Source organism: Anopheles cruzii, chromosome 3 (genome assembly GCF_943734635.1).
Source record: "Anopheles cruzii chromosome 3, idAnoCruzAS_RS32_06, whole genome shotgun sequence".
Lineage (NCBI taxonomy): Eukaryota > Metazoa > Arthropoda > Insecta > Diptera > Culicidae > Anopheles > Anopheles cruzii.
This window is the reverse complement of record NC_069145.1, coordinates 86172914-86194441: the sequence shown is the minus strand read 5'-3', so window position 1 is coordinate 86194441 and position 21528 is coordinate 86172914. Positions and strand designations below refer to the sequence as shown.

Genomic DNA, 21528 nt, shown 5'->3' with positions numbered 1-21528 from the left:
GCACAAACGAACGAACGAACGAAGCAAAGCATGCTTCGGGTTTCGCACCCAGAGCCAGAGCGAGACAGCCAGAGCCTACCCCGTGGTGCTCCGTGCTCCACTCCAGTCCGGCAGGCAATTTTGACAGTTCGTCTGGTTGGGCCCGGCCAGACCCGGCTTTTTGTCCTGGAGTTCCTTGCGTGCTTTGCGGCTTGCGGCGGCTCGACTACCAATCGGCCGACCATATGTGTCCATCTGCGCTTCCTCTTGGGTCGTGCCGCGTGAGGCGATGAAGGCTCCGCCGAGAAGAACGACCGAACGGCGTTCGACGGCATTTCGCCTTGCCACGCTCGTTCACATCGCTTCGTTACGCCTTGGTGTGGGGTTTTCCTCCGGGGTCTTTGCTATTGCCTGGCCGCTGGCCACATCACACCCCGCCACCCTGCCACACCAGGGCGCCTGCACGCTCTCCCGCGGTATTCATGATGATATTTTCCCGCTTCGCACGAAATGATATTTCTCCATTAAGAAGCCTCCCCGAGCGTCGTGGTCGTTTGTCGTCACGTCGTGATGAAGGCTTTCGGGGCGGCCATTGACGGAGCCCAACCACCCAGCCATCCCCCACACTCCCAGCCGGGTCGAAGACGAAACCCGGCAACGCAGCAACGTGTAATTTCAGTACGCCTCCCATTTTGCGCCACTTTCGTGCAGAGATTGTCCACCGCGGTCGGTGGCACTTGCCTACCGAAGCTAGTCTAAGCCGCTCTACGCGATCGATTTATGGGGAAATTGTGTCACAGACCCCCGTCAACCCTAGTGGCTGCTAGCGGTCAAGTTCACGGAACTCCGCTCCGAATCCCATCGTTAGAAAAGTTTGGCCGACTTTGGCCCCGTCCATCCGTCGGTCGATCGGTTGACGTCAATGTCCCGGCCACCGGCCCCAATCATTTCCACCTCCAATCACTCGTGGGCAAGCGCGCCCGATCGATGGCACGAAAATGGTTCATCAAGCGATCCCCGATGGCTTCTGCCCTTCCTCCGACACCAATCCACCGTCGTTTGGGGAACGCCGGCGCGAATGTAGTCCGCGCGCCGAAGCTAGGGCGCGCAATCTGGCCGGCCAGCCGGTCGGTCTGTCAAGCGGCTCACACCGGAAGGCCATGCCAAATAACCCTTTAACCTGTGGGTGGGAGGGCTGCAGATAATTTCGGTTTAATTTGTTCCAGCATCGCGCACGCAGGTTCACCCCGCGCCCGCCAGTGGACCAGGGCAACGTGTTGGTAATAACTGTAAATTACTGACCCCCTCGGGACGGAAGGGTAATTTCCCGGGATCCGAACCAAATCAAAGCTGCGCGCAGTGTGTGTGTGTGGGGAAGAGGTAATAAATCATCGTCGGGCGGCCTGCGGACTGCGCTAGACAGGCGCTTCGCGTGGTCGTGGTTTTTCGGGGGATCGTTCCGCTCCCAGCGCACGGCGCGCACGCGGTCGAGAAGGATGATCTTCTTGGAAGTCCGGCAACAAGTAAAAGAAAATTCAGGAAATTTGCGCAAAAACGACGCACTCGGTGTTCAACACGTGTCCACGGTGATCTGCTCCCAACAACGAGCGAGACAGAGCAAATGGAATTAGTTTTTTTTTTCTTCTGGAAATAGCACATCGCACACTGTCCGCACAGGGTCCGCAAAGTTATGATACCCATGATGTGCGCCCGGTGCGGAAGTGTCGAAGTGTTTTTGGGGGCGAACCGTTTGATGAGAACCATTTTAGGGTTTTTGCTGCTTCTTAGTTTCGCTTCAACTATAACTAGTCGCCCCGGGACGAAGAAACGAACGACGCGCAATCGTCGAACCTCGCGTCAGATGGCCAACGAAATTTCGCCCTCACGGAATCCCGTGCAAGAGAGCGCAAGAGGGCGACCGACAGGGAAAGAGAATGAAATTGCGTGAGAAATATATGTTTTCAGTTCAAAATTCCTGCTCATTTTACGCTCGCCGCAATGTGCGTGGACCAGGCCTAGGCCTACTACGCGTGACGTGATAGAGAAAGAAGGAGTCGACCATAAATCGTGGCGGTGGCGTGTCGTGGAAACAGGTCAACTTTCGACGGTGGATGAAATTACGTTCGATTAAAGAGCGCCTAATTTAACAATTCTTGCTTATTGGTATTTTTGGTTGTTTTGCTAATCCTAAGCGAACCTTACTTCAATAGTTCCTGCTGCACAACCGACAGTCGATGTCGTCCTGGGAAGTCAATGTTAACTCTGATAGAATCAGATCGCGAGCAACTTGCTCATGATCTACAGATGACAGGCTGAAGGTTTGTCTGGTTTTATTAGAAGACTTTAAGCCGCCACGTCTCATATCTTTCTCATTTCACGATGATCCGGCGTTTCAGAGGATGAGGCTGCCTGGTGATATATCCGATCAACTTCCCTTTTTGCTTCCCGTTAGATACATGACAAAACTCGCTCCAGCTGAATTAGGATCGATTTGTTCGAAAACAACCCAAATTATAATGGATTTAATGTTACGTTTGTATGGGAGACCACCTCCCCGGTGGTGTAGGAGGCTCGCGCTGTCCTGTATTCACTGTTCGGTGTTACAAAACTACGCTGTGCAAAATATCACCCTTAATCACCCTTAATCAGCCGCCATGGTCGGAGATCCAAGCGATGAGCTCGTCCTCGATTCCTTGCCCAACCTTGAACATTGTTGAACATTAGAATAGTCTTGTTCAACGACTTATCATCTTCAAACGGCCATCAACAATTTTTAATAATTTTTGTACAACCTTTTCTTCCACAGGTATGCTTCCAGATGATGTGCCGGGGTTTCTCTCCAACATATCGCCTCGCTGAGTAAGACCATTTCATTACCGTTACCCTGTCGTTTTCCTGTGTTGCAAAGCATGTCCCCGAGGGAGCCTCTCGAGTATGCCTCTCGGAAGTCGCGTCGAGTTCGTTGACGCTTTCGGTTACATGATTGGTGTGAATTTTAAGTGACTGGGCACCCCCCGGCAGGCAAAGCTGAAGAACGTAGAGTTTCGCAATTGCGCAGTGGCGATCCCGCAGTGGCTACCGAAAGCTCACGCCGGAGTGCCGCTAGTAGTTGTAAATAATGATCACTTTCTAACTGCCAAAAAGGCGTCCGAATGCGGCAACCCCAGGCGTCCTCAGGCAAGTGCCGTGCTTCAAGTCGACGAGTCCCAGCTCCCCCAGCAGTAGAAAGTTAAGTTTGTCATCGTTTAGCAAACGCTGGGCCGTGGAGTTCACCATCTTCTCTTACCACACGTGTGGTGCGCCCAGTGAGTGCGATTTTTTCACCATTTCCTATGCCAAGTGGCCGGTCACAGCAGCAGCAGGCCATTCGGCTTGTTAGGCCGTAGGAAATGTTGCAATCTCCCAATCCCGGCGGGCAACCGGTTTGGTCGTATTTGCATCCTCCTCGCCTCCTCGATCGTGTGCCCCTTGGTCCGCCGAGTGTCCGCCGATCTTTCGGCCGTAGCAGGATAACTGATTTATTCCGGTTTATGTTAATATGATTACGACACACACATAGTTTTCGCTTTCGCTTAGCCATTAATGGGAATAGCCATCCACTGGCTGGCTCGCAGCCGAGGGGTAGAGCTCTCGCGGCCAAATACAGGCATGCCGCACGCTAAAACCACGATCGGCCGGGGCCGATTATTCGCGGATGTGTTGACGTGACTTCAATATTGGCCCCGCGCCAGAGAACTCTGCCCGGCGCTTGGCGCTTTCGGGGCACAACTGTTCGTACATGTTCCCCAAATGCATCCCCGACGCTCCGGTCCCGGTCCTTGTACACTTTCGCCCGAACCACGAAACATAATCTCTCTCTGTCTCTCGTGAACACACATTTCGCGGGCCATCGATAATTGTGACCCATACGGATACCGCGGTGTCGTCGTGAGGTCGTTACGATCACTTAACAGCTCCACGAAAACTCCGAACTCCGTTCCGTTCGAGGTACGGGCCTTTGCCCGAGACATTTCTATAACAACCTCGGGCCGGACGATCGCGGATCGTAACCAATAGAGCGCTCGAACGCGCGCGCGCGCGCTCCTTTTGCACCTTGGCACGTTAATTATCTGATCCATGATAATGTGTGCTGTGAGTTTCGTTCGCTTTCTAATATTTTGCTGCTGACCACATGTTGCGCCGAGAACCGACGATCGGAGGATCGTTCGGTAGTGCGGGTCCTGTAGAAAGAGAAAGAGAGAAAGTAACCCCACAACGGCAGGCCACGGCGCAACAAAGAAACCAAACGTTTCCCCGTTTCCCCCAAGGGACGGAACGCCGGGGGGTGGCCTAGGACTGGGGGCATGCTGCCAAAACGGAGCGGACAGGTTACACGATGCGGATATTGTAGCAAGACCATACGCCAGACATTCTTCTGCCCGGACATGTCCGGAGCGAATATCAATAAATTTCAAACCTAGCTTTTTGTGCCGGTGGCCCAAAATGAGACCGTTTCAGGAGATGGAGCTCGAAAGAAGAAAGGCAACAGCGAAGACGATCACAATTAGTTGCTCCCAGCGCACGGGACAGTGCGCGACGTGCCCGTTTCTCATTTCGCTACCGACAAAAGGAGGCCCGCGGACCTGACCAGCCTGACTGACTTTGTCTCGGAAGGTTAACCCTTTCTAGGGGGCGCCATCGTGGGATGGCTTTTCCCACATAACATTCAGTGGCCGGCCAGTGGTAGCGGTAGCGATGGAGAGATTAACGCCCGCCCTGGGATCGTAAATGGTCAACCGGGGGCGAGGAAAAAGGAGAAAATTTTGATGAAAACCTTTTCATTACCCGCTCCGTTGTTCAATTGTGGTCGGTTTGACACTCAGCGAGGCCAGTGGCCACTGGTCGTTTCGAGGGCACCGCTATTGAGGGCTCCAGAAATGTGTTTTAGAGGCGGCAGTTTCAAATCGCCTACCAATAAATGGCCGTCCGTGGACCAACAAGCTGAAGGTGAACTCTTTCTTTAGCTCTCTCTCTGTCTTGTTTTCTAGTTCTGGATTAATTACCAGGGCCACACGGGGCACGATTATGACTCAATTAAAAGCCCAAGCTGGCGGATTTTTGGTTACGGTAGCTCCAGCGGTAGAAGATTCTCAAAAACTGGGAATCCTACTCGAAATAAGTATGAAAACTGAAAACAGCGAACGCATCAACGTGAATCTTCAGTGATTTCTTCAATCTTGGACCCGCCAGATGCTGCCATGGAACGCCACGGATGGAGAAATTCAAATATGTGGCCCGCCAAACTGGCCAAACGTGTGGCCAGCCCCGACATGAAACAATTAAGCGCCTCACAAAGGACATGGATCGAGCGGATTGAGACAATCGAGGAATCAAATAAACCGACCGACTTCCGTTCGCGGCGTTTCTTAGAGTGCCGCCACAAAGCGAATTCGTTGTTCGCGGTTCGTCTTGCGGGGACGCCGCAGGGCGCAGAGCGAGCGGCGTGAGAGAGAGAGACGCCCGGGTTTTATATCCTTTTTTAGTGCACCGCGGCGTACGGAAGCCGCTTCACAATAAAGTCGGAATGCGGCCAAATAAACCCGAAGCTCGCTCGAAAGGCCCAAAGACGGACCTCCTCTGCCCGGCCAAGGGATAAGGTCAAAATGGAGGAAGATCGCCGAAAGAAACAAACGCCCGCTCCGTCCATCGCAGGTCCAGATTTCGGCATGACTGATTTCGAAATACCCCGCGTCCATGTGTTTCATGTGCCTGGTCTCCCGCCCGCTGCTACACAAGTGATAGACTGACTTCCTTTTCGGAGCGATCGCAATCGCCTTCCAGCGAACACAAAGCCCTGCGCTGTGATGGCAAAGATAACCTCCACCGAAAATCGAGCAGAGAGCAGAGTAGTCTCGCTTCCTGGGGCTCGGTTTTCTTTTTGGCAATGTCCCCGCCATTACGGACCGACCGTCGATCCGTTGGGAGGCCGCTTTCTCACAGTACCTTCTGGAAATCTTTATTAAACGCGGATCGACGTTGTGTAGGAGATCACGAGTTGATGGTACGACAGCTACGGCTTGGACCGGAGCATCAAAATGGCTGACGTTTAATATTGGCACTGTGGGACTAGCCGCTTTGGAAGCGGCATGGGTAGGCGACAGCGGCCGTTACAAGCTACAAAACAAAGTCAATTAATTAATTTGAATAAAACAAGCCGACTCACTCATAAAACTCGACCAAAGGCAGCTGTGGGCCTGGAGCAGTTGATGTACTTGGGCATGTTCCCGTCCAGGCCAACTGTGGTCACAGTTTGTGTGGATTTACGTGGAAGTTATTGGCCGCTCGCCGCGTCCATTGACGTATGCTCGGTGCTCGGTGGATTAGGGTAGGGATTACGTATGGGATACCCAGACTAGGCTAATGACACCAGAGGCCTTCGAGTCAGTTGCTACCAATTAAAAAATTTTATGTGTTTATTTGTTCTTCTCTCCGTTCCTAACAGTTGTCTGGAACTGAGGCTACCTTTTTCTGGCTAAAACTGAAGCTACTTTCGTTGTCTTGTGTCATTAAATGACATTAAAAAGGAGCATCACAAATGGCGACAGATTATTTTGGGTTTTTTTCTCGTTTTCCGTTTCGTTTGGCCAATGCCGAATTGTACCTCTTGATTGAGCTCATGAAACGCCGTTAAAGGTATAATACATCGTTAAGATCGGTGTACGATCGGCTGTGTGCGCGAAGACAATGAGCTGATCGTTCGCTAAAAAGATGAATTTACAATCTCATATTATTGTTGAAATGTAACTATGTCTCAGTCACTTTTTCCCTTACACGAAAAATCCATCAACATCTGTTCTTTTTGAGCATCAATTTTGATGTTTTCCGATTTCAATCAGCATTTACACCACCGTTTTGTTGTTTACTTCGTTTTGTTTACTTCGATCTACTGTCAGTTGTCAACCCTTTCTAAGTGCATTGTTTTTTAATAACACCACGGAGAAACAATGCGTTTTAAAGCGTTTTCCGGTTGTTTTAAGGAAAACAATCAACATAACGGATAAATCTTGCCATATAGATATCGACATCAGCCTGAGCCCCTTCATTCGCCTCGGATATAATTACACCACCCAGAGCGCGGCCAGCATGATGAAAGATTGTACGGCACTGTACCATTGAAAGGCCGTAGTGAACCGCATTTCGGGGACGGACCGGAACGCGCGCTATACAACTTTCAGAAGTTCCCACAACGGTTCCAAAACTTTCCCGGACACTCGCCGAAAAAAGGAAGCAACTTCCAACACAAAACCGTCATCGTTACACTCTCGTTCCCTCTCTCTCTCTCTCTCTCTGTCGCTTGGGTTGGGCGAAAAGAACGGTACGTAATTTTGGACAGGTATTAAGAAAATTGTTTCCTTCTTTCGGTTAATTAATATCGACAAAAGTACGGGATTACGAAGCAGAACGCAGCTAGCTGCGCGGCCTACTAGGCCGCACGATCCGCGCTAATGGAATCCCGGGCGGCCGGCCGGCGGGATGTGGTGCGTCACCCCAGCGGATATACTATGAACGACTATGAGCCGTGGCCGTTCCCAAACCTAGCGATTATCGATCGCCGTCGTTCCCGCGGATCTGCCACACAGAGAGCGGATCCGAGGCACCCGGTCTTGCAAGTCAGCCCTTAACCCCGCCCGGCTGACGGCTTTATTGCGACGGGCCATTCGACAACCCCATAATTTCACAATTCTCACATAAGTGTTAAAAAATCTTTCGATAATTTTAGCCCCACCAAAAGCATCGTTCGATCGTTCTGGGCCGCGGCTAGCGATGGTGCCTTTGCCGCGTTGCCGAAAGCGTGTCATTATGGCGAAAATAATCCATCGGAATGTTTTTTCTTTTTTGGTTTCGCTTCCTCCACGTCCGTCGTTCTGCCGGTCGGCCACTCAACACCCGACGTGGACGACGGGGAAGATGGTTGCCCCGACCTGGCCGTGGCCGAGTCGATTTCATTAACAATTTTCATTGCTTGTCAAGCGCAATCATGACGCTCTCATGATTATTTCGAGCACCGTCCGTGCACCACTTTGCTGTTGCTGCTTTCCGACTCCGACGGTAGATTAGTTTTCCGGTTCCGGGGCTGGGTGGTTGAGTTCGGAGGGAGCCCCGCTCCGCGACAAGCGACATGCTCTGAAATTACTTTGAAGCAACAGTAAGCGTTGACCACCATTTCCACGGCGAAGAACAGAGAAGCTGGACAGCATAAAAGAAGAGAATCTCGTTCGATTCCGTTGCAGCCCACACAGTTTTCCATTGTTCTCATCGACACTCTATTGTTTTGCACCAAAAGCTATGCTTTAAATCAATTCTTGTATCTGTTGTTTGGTCGAAGAAAAGCGTGGCAAGCGCAAGCAGCACAAGTTGAAGCACAGGTTTAGCTTAAAATTTTAATCACATTTCCAGATCCCGGAGTCGCGAGATTCGGACTCCTGTGGAGGGTCCAGGTGATCGGTAGGAAAATCGATTCGATCGCAATCCGGGTGCTGACTAATAATTGAAACGCTGCCAACTGCATTGACCACATTTGCTGCACATAAAAATAGACCCTACGGGAACCTGGCTGCTGGAAGAGATGTGCTGTCCATTTTGCTACCACGCCTGCCACACACACACACACACTGTGATCGTGACTTCGTGCATCACGAAGTAGAACGAAAGGTGGCTCCGCGGCCACAGGGCGGTACCAAACAATTCCGGAACGGAATTGGCTTTCAGTTGGCGATCGTATCACGGCATCTTATCAGCCCTAACGGGGGCGATTGCTCGGCGCTACGCAACGCCCATTCCGCCTCCCAACGGATAGGAAGTTGATCTGCCTAAAGACCCTCGCCTCGCTAGTCCGCACCGCGCCACTGGCTGGCTGCGCATCAACCTCGGCCATTAATGATTCGGTTTGTGGCCGCCGTACTAATGTTTACCTTTACGGGGGAAGGGGCAATGAGCGGCCGGCTTGCACTGATCGACAGCGCAGCGCAGCGATCACAGGCCGGGGGAACGCGATCAACGCACAAATTGGATGCGGTGGCGACAGAGCGAGCGAGGAAGAATCGGACGGTCCGTTCCGTAATCTTCTAGGAAATTCGAATTCCGCCGCACTCATCGTCATGATCGCACTCATTACGGGCGATCGGCCGGGGAGCAGGATCTTTGGGGGGGGGCAACATGTTATCATAAAATTAATATTTTTACCCTCCGATACACCGGACCAGGCCTAAAACGCGCGGCTCGCCCCGTCAGGCTCCAGACTCATGGGCAGGCTCCTGGGGGCCGTCCCATTACCGGTCGACCTCGGGCCGAGCACAGCACCGCACAGCACACCATTTCCTTTTTGTTTTTATCGATTATCCATCCAATAAAGTATAATATTAAAAGTTTATAATGATGAAGAATTATTTGCCACTTGCTGTGCTCGCGAGAGCGTTGCCTCGGCTTCGATCGGCGATGCACAGTAGGCGCAGGAAGCGCGCACCGTACGGCGGCGGCGGCGGCCGGCTCATAAGTACCTCTCGTCCGCGCGGTGCATTGCAGTGCAACTGCAATTGGCCCACCGCACCGCACTGGCGATCGCAATGGCGACGACGAACGACGACGACGCAGCATTGGCGCGGCTTGATGGCTTTTTCCATTTTCGTTTTCCGCCTTTTTTTGTCTTTCAGCGCAGTGAGGAGTGTCCTGCGTGAAATGCTTCTTGATAATGCGCGATCTGTTGAGAGAGAGCGAGAGCGGGAGAGCTATGTTCCTTTTTCGTTCCGTTCGAAGGTTGAGCGTTCTGATGGGTTTTCTGCACGTGGAGTTGTGTGTGGTGCAATTTCTTTCGTTTTGGGCCACGCAATCTCCGGCAAACCATGACGAACGCCAATATGGCGGCGTACAACATATAATTCACTTCGGCGATCGCCCAAAAAAAAAAATACCGATCTTGGGTCGGTAGGCCCACGGTAGCTGGGAAAGTTGCCGGTCACGGGAGCGCGAGGGGCGGGGGGGGCTATATTAAATTCGGGGATTATTTTTCCTCCTCGCGCACCGACCCCAGCGACTAGGTGCGCGGGACCGCAAGATGAGTTTGACCCCCGGAGCCGAAGCCGGGACCCGGGTGAGTTGATTATCAGTAGCCAACATCATTTTCACCATTTCTGCGTCTGGCCTGGCAAATTACCGAGAGACAGGGAGAGAGAGATTACCGCAAGAGAAAGGAGAAAAGATAACGAAGCTAGAGAGAGAGAGAGAGCGCGGGATGTTGCCGATTCCGATCGGGAAGAATGCTCGACACTCGAGAGATGGGTGGCGAAAGAACATACCCAAATGCATATAACCGACCGCCAGGCCCTCGCTAGTACCCCTTGCCGAGTATAGCCTCCCCATTCAAGCCCGGGAACTTCACCCCGGGTATATACTTAGCGGCCGCGCGACGGAACAGGGGGTTGATTTTTGCCAGGGAGCCACCGCAAAAACGGGGAGATGATAATGGTGTGGCTTTTGATACCGCCATCTTGCTCGCCGTCAGCAGGAAACCGGAAAGGATGGGTGGTGAAACAGCGGCGGCCATTCTTGCGGCGGCCACTACTACTATTGTTTCGCCCTCCGCATACTCGCGCACTCGCAGTTTTTTTCTCCCTGTTCCCATTGCACACTCCCCTTTTATTAACCGGGCTGCGGGAGTCGTCGTCCGGGTGCCAACAACGCGACACGACATCATCATCACCGAGACCACGTTCCATCCACCGGCCGGATGACGAGAGCGCCAATCATATGCACCGGAGGATCATTAATTGCTGTGCGAGGAAATATTAAATATTTCACCCAGCGCAGCACAATTCTGTGGATCGCGCGACTAAAAGAGACAGCAACACGTGCAAAAACAACATGGTGGCCACACGGGGGGATCGGACGCCATCTTTGCTGGTCGGTCGGTCGGTCGGTGATAAAGATGTCCTCGGAATGCACCTCGATTCGATTTCGAACGCGGCGCATAAGGATCCCCGGCCTGAAAGACCCGCGTCTAGTTCCGCGTCAAGTCGCCGGTCGATAAAATGGGGTGCTCGTGGTCTGGGACCCCCGAAGCGAGCGATCGACGTGTGTAGGTACACATGTCGGAACTGTATCTTATCGGCGGGTTATCGGCGGACATGACAACTGCCGCTGCCGATAAGATACGACGGGGTGCGAGCGCACGAGGGCCACGACGCGTCGGGCAAATTGTGCCCGACAGCCGGAGTGTATAGTTTGTGCGCCTTTTACTTATTCGAAAGCATAGTTTCTCAAGCTCAGCTCAGCATAATGCGCACGCAGGTGATAATCCTGTCCGTGATGGTCGTTTGCTCGGTGTTGCTAGTGCAGCCAGCGAAGGCGGACATTTACTCGGAGATGGCCACCTGTGCCTGCAACTTGCTCTACCGGCCTGTGTGCGCGAGCAACAATGAGACCTACTCCAACGACTGTGTCCTGAAGTGCGCCTCTGAAACACCCACCGGTCGCTCGCTCGGACTTTACAAGCTGAAGGATGGACCCTGCCACGAAACGGACCTGTAGAGCCGGGTTAAACCGACCAAGAAAGTGATTCTTTGTGATGCTTTTACCGTACGCTAATAAATAAGTTGCCCACCGAGGCGAGCAAACTAAGCAGGCTCTGGTTTCTCCTTAACATTGACACTTGAAAGGGATTAGCAAAGCTCTGCGTGTCGGCGATACGCCGATTGTGCAAAACCCCAACAAACGGGAACCAAGCAACGACGCACAAGACGGCAACGCAGTCAGTTTGGGTGATAAAATCGTTATCATTGTAATCGGGCACTGTTTATCAGCGAAAAAACCCCGATTGGGAATACCGCGCCAGTATTATTAGTACCGGTGAAGGTGACCAATTTGGCCAGAAGCAAAATTGCATCCGCATAGTCGTCGCATACTGTACAATTCGTCCCATAGTTTGACACAAACGAAAACAACGATGCTCCGTGCAAGTGCCCTACTCGTGCTAGTGTTGGTCCTGGTGGCGACGGTCGGTGCCTCTCGAAGGACGGCGGACGGAGTTTGTGCCTGTCCTCGCATCTACGACCCGGTCTGTGGCTCCGACCTGAACACGTACTCCAACCACTGCGTGCTAGACTGCAAGGTTGTGGAACTGGCGGCTCGATCGATTAGCCTACGCCTGCTACGCCACGGAGCCTGCGATGAGGTTCTGGATGAGATGCCGCAGGAGGACTTGTCAGAGTTTCCGAGTAGATAAGCTGTGCCAACTGTGCTAAAACGTCAACGGCTATCGAACAATAAAACAATACAATAATAGTTTTAATTGATTTTTGCTGTTCCCTAGTTTTCTTTCCCTCTTTCCGTGACTCATTCCGTGAAACAGTCAGCTCAGTCTCGAAATTGCTTTTCCACAAAGAACGAGTCACAACGAGTGAGTCATCGGTCGGCGCAATGGCCACTTGACACCGTACGGCGCACATGGTCTGATGATAAATACAATTTATTTTTTGTCACTATTCTAATCTTCGCGATTGCGAGTGCCAACTGACGATAACAAACCACAGCCTACACAGTTGCTTTGCGAGAGCTCAATTCTTAACCGTTACAATGTGTATGAATCGGAGTTGTTTTTTACGAGGTTTGGTTTTTAATCCATCAAAACGGTTTTTATCGCCTTCAAAGTAAGTCCCTTCTGAGACGAAATACAGTTACGGTGAGCTGTGGGGTCGGGTCAATTTTTCCTTCTAATCAACCCGAAACGTGAAATTGAAGAATCGGCATAATTCACAGGACACCTTTCCACCTTTATTGTTGTGTCTTTGGCGTAAGAATCCTTTAAAATCCTAAGACCATCCTATGTCCATCTAGTGTTTGGATTAGGAAGATGGGCCGCAAAACATAGTCCGTGGCTGTCGTTGTATGGCACGTAGCGCCGTCCTGTTGAAAGCAAATGTTGTCCATATTTTCAGCTTCAATTTCGCCGAAGATCCAATCAGCCAACATTTCTCGGTAGCGTACGCTATCGGTTACGGCGATTCCATCTTCATTTTCGAAGAAAGATAAGGTGATGATGCACCGCAACAGTCACTCGTTGTGGGTGCATTGGCTTCTCTTGCACGACGTGTGGGTTTTCTGAGCCGTTTATAAATCTGACGAGTATAAAGTTTGCCGTTTTAAAAGTCAAGTAATCGGTAGTTTAAAATCCAAACATATGAAGGATCATCCTATAGATGCTTCCCTAGAGCTTCCAGAGCAATGTTTAGAGCTTCCAAGGCTTGTCGAGACAGTGCAGGTCTTCAATAATGGCCAATAGGCCTTAAGCAACATTCAGATCGATCAGAACTGCTCAGCTAAGGCAATGCCTGCCTATTTCATAGGTTCTGAAACTCGTCTAAGCAGAGACCCGTTTCGAATCATCATTTAACATTTGTCTAAAACTGTCGTATGCTGGTGGAAGTTGGCCTAGTGGACGAACTGGTTCACTGCATCAGTTTCTTGATCTCTCCGCCACAAAGATGTACAATACGATCGAGCAGCACTGGCGCAGATTAGTACGCTTATACGATGTGCCTCGCTGGTGTTGCTCCCAGAGAATGTACCGATTTTATCATTATCTACATTCTTTCCCCTGCCGATCGCTCGTCTGTCCCTCCCAACAAGCATCCGTCGTCGTCGTCGTCGTTCGTGGGGCGAAAATGGATCAGAAAGCGCATGATCCCCATCTTAGACCATCGCCGCTTGTCTAGGGCGCCCATCGATATGAGTTGACGATGCTCCCAGAGGGTAGCACACCCGGCGCACCCCAGCGCCAGTGGACTCGATTCCTCGACACCCGAAAGGGGCGGTAAGGTTTGTTGTCAGCTGGGCCGCAGCCATTTTCTTTGCGAACGCTCGCTTCCGCACTTCTGCCATCTTGCTTCGGCATCGCGGGTCCGCCTCTCGTTCGTGCGTTCGTCCGTGTACTTATCAACCTCCTCTCTCTCTCCCTCTCGTGTGCGCCTTCTCGCTTCCTCCGCTCGGTGGATGTGTTTTGTAATTATTTTTAAAATGTTGTCGATGATTATTAAATACATTCCTTCCGACCGGGCAGATCGGGCAGATCTCATTTCCACCGAGAGCACCGAGCGTGATCGTGTGCGACCCACGGTGATGGTTCTCCGTCTTCGGCTCCCTCTCTCTCTCTTTCTGCCCGATGCCAAAATGATTACAGTGATCGTGAACGCAATCATTCCACCTGCTGCTGCTGCCTGCTGCCTGCTTCTGCTGTTGCTGCTGCGACATACTGAAGCATATATGAGGGAAGGTGCGGCTGAAGGGAGCACCGTCGACGGAACGGGAACTCATTCACGCAATCCAGAGGGGGGCGTGGGGCGAATGGCCGATGCGCGGGTTTTATTATCAAATAATTATCTATTTCATCCACGGGAGGATCGGCACTCTTCAGCGGGAGCTTCTTCTTCTTCTTCTTCACCGGGTTGCACCGGGCACGAAGATGCACCGCGATGAGGGCCATCTGGCCCCATCGCACGGAGCCATCCGTTTCTGGGCTCTGGGGAAATTAGTTTTTATTCTACTGCTGCTGTTGCTGCTGCCTGTTGGCTGGCCCGGTGCGATCGATCGATCGCCGGATCCCGACCCGACCGTTTGATAAGCTGCGCTGTGCAGTCGCTCCTTCGCGTCCATAATTAGCTGAGCGGTCGGTCACTGATTTTTACCTTTAAACTGCAGCATAATTACGGATTTTTTGTACACTTGATTACGGAAGCCACGGTTCAAAGTGGGCCGTAATTCGGTGGGCAGCGCGCGAATGTGAGGTTATGGCGGCCCCATCGGCTTCTGATGGGGTTCTTTGTAATCTTGTCCGACCACGCAGTCGGCTCTGCGTGACCCGCGAATGAGGAATGCTAATTCCACCTGGCGGGAAATGAACTCCCAATAGATGGTGAACCCCTTTGACGGGCCGGTGTTTGAGGCCAGTGCTTCAAACCGGGAAAATTATCGTCACGAAACGCGGAATCGAATCATAATAACAAAATAATAATCACATCCCGGCGAGAGTACACCCGGTTAGAGGCCAACAGGAAATGAGTGACGCGAAGGGGCGCCTCCGCAAAAGCTCATCATCTTCGGTCCATATCTTTTGATGGATCCGATGATGATGACTCGTGGCCGGGATATGGGCTTCCCGGCGCATGCACGCACGCACGTTTTGCGTAAGCCGATGCGCGATGACGAATGATCGAGGCGTATGATCAAGGTTCTCCCCCTGGAATAATAAAAGCCAACCGAGCGCTACCAGAGCGCCCATAAAACGTCGAATCGATACGGACGGCCCTGTGCGTGGTATCCTATTTAATCGACCTTACCGTGTCCTTACACACGGGCGCCGGACGCCGGGCGCGTGTGTGCGAGAAAAGGACACACCAATTAGCTGATCTCGAGCCGCGAGGAGATCGGTCGAACTTGATGCGCATTTCCCCGCTCGCGCGTTGCCGGCGCGCGGTACGCAATCAAGAAATTCGAACCTCTGCCGGCGCTGCCCCCGGTCGGTCTGGCTGATGGTCAATCAGCCGGAGGGGGAATCGAAATCGGAACAGCGTGCCTTCGGGCCGCACCGGGTGTCAAATGACCTGTCCGCAGGGCATTCCGCAGGCAAAGGTGCAAAAAACTGGGACCCCAAGAAGGGGGGGAGCAGTTAGACGGTCGAGAGCGCATGGTGCAATGATCCTTCCACGGGGTTCCAATCACGAACCGGTCGGTCGGCAGCCGGGCTGGGCCGGGCCAGGCCGGGAGAGAGACAGAGTGCATTATGATTGCGATGCTATCACGTTTACGGACGATTTCCATTCAAGTTTCTCCGGCTCCGTGTCCGTGACTGTGGTTTTTCCATCGCGTGTGCGTGTGCTGGCTGGTTGGGCAAGGATCTCATTTGCCGTGTGCGCGTCCTGCGTCCGTTTGGCCGCTTCCCTGAACCGCACAGCAGCAGCACCAGCAGCAGCGGCGGAAGCGGCAGGGCATCGGGCAAGGGTGGTTATAATTGAAAAGGGTGGCCGGCGCAATGTTGTACCACTTTTTCGCTGATTGAAGGTTGCCGGGATGAAGATTAGAGTGCCTGGTGTACGGCTGCTTCCTTCCTTCTGTTCCTTCGCCCGGTTTTCCCTTTTTTTGTGTGTATGCTCCTGCACACTCGCCGTGCTGCAGTTCGGCCCGGTTCGCAGTTCGGGCCGTCCACGGTCCACGGGCCCGGTAATGATGAATTTGATGGATACTTGACGCAGCGCAGGATAATGCGGGACACGGCGTTCACCGGCGGTCGGCGGTGGCGCAGAGGCAAAGGTTTTATTATCCATCGTTCATCCGTCCGCGGGCAACCGCTGAAGGGAAGAAGCGCCTGCGAGCACTACGGCCGGAGGTCCTTTTTTGTGGCGGGGCGAAAATGCAATATAAGCGCATAGTTGGCAATTATTTCGGCAATCGTTTTTTTGGTGTACTGCTGCCCTCTCTCTGATGGGTTCGCTCCGGTCTGCGCTCCTGCCGTCTGCGTTTCGGTGGTGTGGCGGGCAAGTAGTTCCAAATAGGTCGATTACACTGATGATGGCCACTGATGGGGGTCGGCTGAGTGGATCCCAGCGACCGTTCGGTACTACGGTCCGTGAGACCGCACGGCTCACGATAGAGACGCAGAACGAAGGGCTACTCGGTAGCAGCAGCACAAAAGAAACATTAAACATTCCAATGGAAACCACCATTTCTCTTTTGTTTTCTTCGGAGGAGATAAATCATGTTTCACGGAAAAAAGGTAAATTATGTCCTTCCATCTCCGCCACGGCCACGCATAAGCCACTGAGCCACCATAACCTGAAGGACGTCTGACAGCGCCTTGAGCTGAGCAATCGAAGCAAGCTTCGAGCAGGGTGCGTTGCAGAAAGAACGATCGGTTCGGGACCAGAAATACTACTTTCTTTATCGTGGTGTGGTTCATCATGAATTCCTTCCAAAGCGGTCAAACTGTCAGCAAAAAACATTGTCAGGGACCAGAAAAAGACCAGATTTTTTGACACACAATTCTTGACTTCCGTATGACTTCTGGCTATTTGCTAAACTCAAACACCATGGACACCGTTTTGAATAGGTGACTTAGGTGTATTGCATTGAGAAGGAATAGCTTCAAGGATGATGTCATAGATTTGGAAGAATAAACATAGAATTTTTGAGTTGTAAGCGAATTCCCAACAGTTTTTGGTCGCAGTAGTACTTGCAGATATCTAATTAAAGTTTAATTAGCATGCAGCATGTCGCTCGCCCAGTGTTCCGGTTGGCTCTTCGTGTTCCGTCGTTGACAAAGAACCCGGCCCGGCCCGGTGACAAAGAACGAACGGATAGAACAACGCTTAATTTAGTTATGCAACTTTCAGTGTTCGGTGGGCGCGCTCAGCATTCCGTCTCCAACTGTCATCAAGTCGCGGGCCGTCGCGTTCTTGGACCCCGTTGGACGCTTAGCAACCCGGGGGGACGGTCCACGAGCGAATGACAGCAAAGCGAAAACAACGAAACGAAGACGAAGGATCAAAAGCAAGCAATGAGCATGGTGAGAACAAAAAAAGGAACAATCAAACAAACGCGACATCGACGACGTAAAAGGTTGACGACGACGGGTTCGTGAAGGCCAGTCAGAGGGATAAAAAAAGCGAATAAATACACGCCAATGGCAGCAACGTGGCAGCGTGTGTGCAATGGCGCAGATAACGAGAAGGCGAAGCGAGCATAAAATGCTACACACCGAACGCAACGCGAGCATATAAAAACCGCCGAAGACCCGGAATCCTGCCGCGCGCGCGATGAGGATCAAACGGAACCACCTCCGCAGACTACGGCACGGCAGCCGCCCTCCCCCAATACGTTAACGTGCTCAATAATCTCGAATTCGTCGCCGTTGCCTCCGCGGAGGCGCACTGGCAGCCTTTGTCGCCAGAGTGCTTAACTCACCAAGGGCCACCGGCGGGTATGCAAACGTTGGCCCGGCCGGCCGGCATAAATCTTCAGCAACCGACTCGATTGTTCTCTGGCTCTCTGATTCCGAACGGTTCCCGAAAATCCTTGTCGCGCGCGCGCTTGGGTCTTAGATGAGGTGCGTGGTGGCCCCCGCCCCACCTGGGACCGGTGGGGTGTCAAAACCCCCCGGCGGCAGCAGCAGCAGCAAATGCCATGGAAATGCGTGTCGCGAGGTGTCGCGAAGGGCGGCCGCCGACTCGAAAGGAATTCGTGCCCGGCCCCGGAAAGGATCCCCGAAGAGGGCACCCAACGGGGCGGGGGGAATCCATCACATTTGGCGCGCCCTCCTTTATATCCGCCCCGCGGATGGGGATCCATCAGGGAGCGCGATCCGTCCGCGATCCGATGGGTCCCCGCAGGTCGCGCCTTTTTCGGAAAAACGGTCTCGTTTAAAGTTGCTCCGGTTTTTTTTTTGGTTTGTGCTTTCGTCCGTTCGTGATTTCATCCCAGGGCCGGCACCCCGAAACACTCCCAGTGGCCGGCCGTGCCGCGCCGCGCGATCCTTGCGGCCCCGATCGCGGCGAATAATCGCAAACGGTTTCGGCAGTGACATTATTTATTTCATATATACATATAAATTAATGTAAATGTGCACGCGCACGCGGGGCGGGTTGTTTCGGGCGGGCGGGCCCATCTATTTGGCCCGATCAGTGATTGTTGATGTGGTCCTGTGGTCCGTCCGTCGTGTCGGCCAATTTTTGCATAAAACTTCGCGGCACAATTGTGTCCCGGCCTGGGGTGGAGGCGAACTCGTGAAGGTTAAACCCGCACCTCCCGGCCCTGGCCAAGGCGATACCCAGACATAGATACCGTTTTCGGTTAACCTCGCTGGGCGGCGGCCTTCATTCGGATGTCATTGGCGGCGGCGGCCGGAGCTCGCAGCGCATATACTTAACCGTTAATTGGATTAAGCGCTGAGGGCGCTGCTTTTCGGGACGAGCGAACCGTGTGGCGCGAACCTTCGTCCGCGGGACACGCGGTGACCTCAGCCTGGACCCGGCGGATCAAAACGGGCGGCGAATGCCATGCCACGGCCACAGCCAAACGTTACAAATCGTACACTTCGATCGGTCGCGAGCCTCAATCGGCCGCTGCAGCAGCCACCGCAGCAGCAGCAGCAGCCACAACACGCAACACCTCGCCGGACCGGACCGTGTGCATCCTTGGCCGGGCCGCGCCACACCGCATCTCCGATCCGCTCGGCAGCTTTCTCGTCCGCCCCAATCGCTCGGCTCGGAGGGCTCGAAATTGAGCTACGATTTACGACATCCCAAAAGCATCGGATCGGCCCTCCCTTTTTTGCATCGTCGTCGCCGTCGACGTCGTCGTCGTTTTTTTCGGGGTCGGATCGTCGTGTCGTCGACACATTTGCACAAAAATATTCTTACGCCCTCGGCCCCCGGTGCACCGGGGCAGCGGGGCAGCGCAGGGCGCAGGGGACGCTTCACGCTCCGATGGGGATGGGCTCAGTTTCCGAAAATTTAATTTATGAAACGAAATGAGTAGATAAGGCTTCGCTTGAAATAAATCTTGTCGCCCAGACGGCGACGGCCGAAGCGTCCCTCGAAGCGGAACGGATTGGACCGGCAGGGTGGTGGGTGGGTGCACATGCTTTTGCACTCCCGTTTCTTGCGCCGGGCCGCTCTCGCGTCCTCGGGCCCTCGGGCCGGGCAGAAACATATCGATGTGCGCAATGTGCCAATCGCCCAGACTTCTCTCCTGGTTGGGCCATTCCGGCTCGGAAACCTGGCCCCAGCGCCGGCTCTCGTGTGTGTGTGTGTGTGTGTGCGTGTGTGTGACAGGCGGGTATCGACTTTTCTCACCCGGCGCACTGGAAGTGCGTTGCGTTGCGCTGTCCTGCGCGCTGCCTTGTTCCTTTTTCGATTGCGAGCTCGAAATGGTGATCAATTAATCTGGAAAGAGCTCATATATCGTGCTACACACACACACACACGCGCGCGCGCACTCGTCCTTTGGCAAGGAGGAGGCCGGCTTTCCAGGGACAAGCCCGGGCCCGGGGCCTTTCTCTGTCCCGTGGCACACACACGTGGCGCTGCAGGGTAAGCAGTGGCCGAAAGACAAAGGCGTTCGGGGTTTCCGTTCTTCCTGTACCGTTGCAGTTGCGTTGCTTAGAACGACGAACCTTGGCGCAGTTCGGAAGCACCTGAGTACCGTTTTCGGATCTTCGTCTAAGCATCAAAGCAGTGCCGCTACGCTTTATCCTAATTAAATCCGGCGGAGAACATTCCGAGTGGTTTCGCCAGAGAACGGACCGCTGGCGGATGTGCATTCCGCGTTCCCAACGGACACTAAGGCTGCTGAATTTGGGATTTGAGTGGCCAAAAGCGAATGTGAAGAACGACCTTTTATACCTCTATTGCTTTATGCTGGAATAATGCCGCATGCTGTTGCTGTTGTTTAACGCCAAATGTGTGACTACCTGGTGGTAACTCCGCAATGGGTTGCCCCTAAGTTGACCAACTACATTCTCGGGCTGTGATAGGAGCGTGATCCAAATTTCCAAAATATTTCCCAAACACCCTGCCACTGGGGACCGGGCCACGGGCATGGAGAGAAAGTAAACGAAGGAAGAGTGGAACGGAGCGAGAATGGAAGAAAATAAACCGGCCAGCATTAGACGATGCCGGGGCACCGGGCATCGTCTTTTTCGGGTCAATCAACGGCCGAACCAAGTCGTTTTCCGTTCTTTCGGGACCGTGGGCCACTGCGCGGTCCCTAGGGGAAAGAGAACGCACCGAACGAAATGGGAGGATCCCGCCGGCACACGGAAAGACCCTCGCGCGATCACATGAATTAAGCGTCCTCTCGAAAAACCTCTAACGGCGGCGGCCTCCGGAGCGTTTTATGAGACGCCCTAGAAGACGGGGTCGCCGACGGTCCATCGCGGCGCGATCCATCAGCGTCGTGGCTCGCCGGCAAGTGCAGAGGCCGCTCGTTTGGGTCATAGACGAAGAAGCTTTTTAATGTATCATACGGGAATAATAGCGATGTTATTAAAATATAATTAGCTCACAATGCCAACCCATTAATCATCCTTCCGTTGGCCCGTCGTCGTCGTCGTCGTCGTCGTGCACGCGAGTGTTCGCGCTATCGCCGGACCGGGCGCCGGATTGCCACTCGATCACACCAAAACACGGCGGCTCGGCGGTGGTGGTGGCGGTGAAAGCATCGCCCATGCCCGAGCCACCGCCACCAACAGCACCGCAAACATCATCATGCTTTTTACGAGCGCTGCTCTAAATACCAGTGCCCAGTGATGGAAAACATTTTCACGCACGACCTTCCGCCGATAATCGCGGAATAATGGGACCCAGATGGGCTTTCCCTCCTCCCGGGGCCGCTGATCGCTGATCGGCTCCAAACGGAAGCTCCTGAAACGATGACAAAGCTGGCGTGCCCTGGAGAAAGGGTTCGCTACGGCCTACCTAGGAAATGAGGCCACCGCCGTCTTTTCCTAATGTCCACGGATACGGTCTG

General features: G+C 53.2%; 2 protein-coding genes across 2 annotated transcripts in view; both read left to right on the top strand.

Moving 5' to 3' along the window:
- The window catches only part of LOC128271223 (protein dachsous), a 70263-nt gene that overhangs the window by 34522 nt on the left and 14213 nt on the right, over nucleotides 1-21528 (top strand). The window lies entirely within an intron of this gene.
- Nucleotides 11220-11961, top strand: LOC128274809 (trypsin inhibitor ClTI-1-like). Its single transcript, XM_053013122.1, has one exon. The coding sequence runs from the start codon at nucleotides 11290-11292 to the stop codon at nucleotides 11539-11541; it is 252 nt and encodes an 83-aa protein (XP_052869082.1). The 5' UTR covers nucleotides 11220-11289; the 3' UTR covers nucleotides 11542-11961.

What these genes read in the sequence shown, in the direction of transcription:
- LOC128274809 (XM_053013122.1), top strand. Translation starts at nt 11,290, where the DNA reads ATGCGCACGCAGGTGATAATCCTGTCCGTGATGGTCGTTTGCTCGGTG.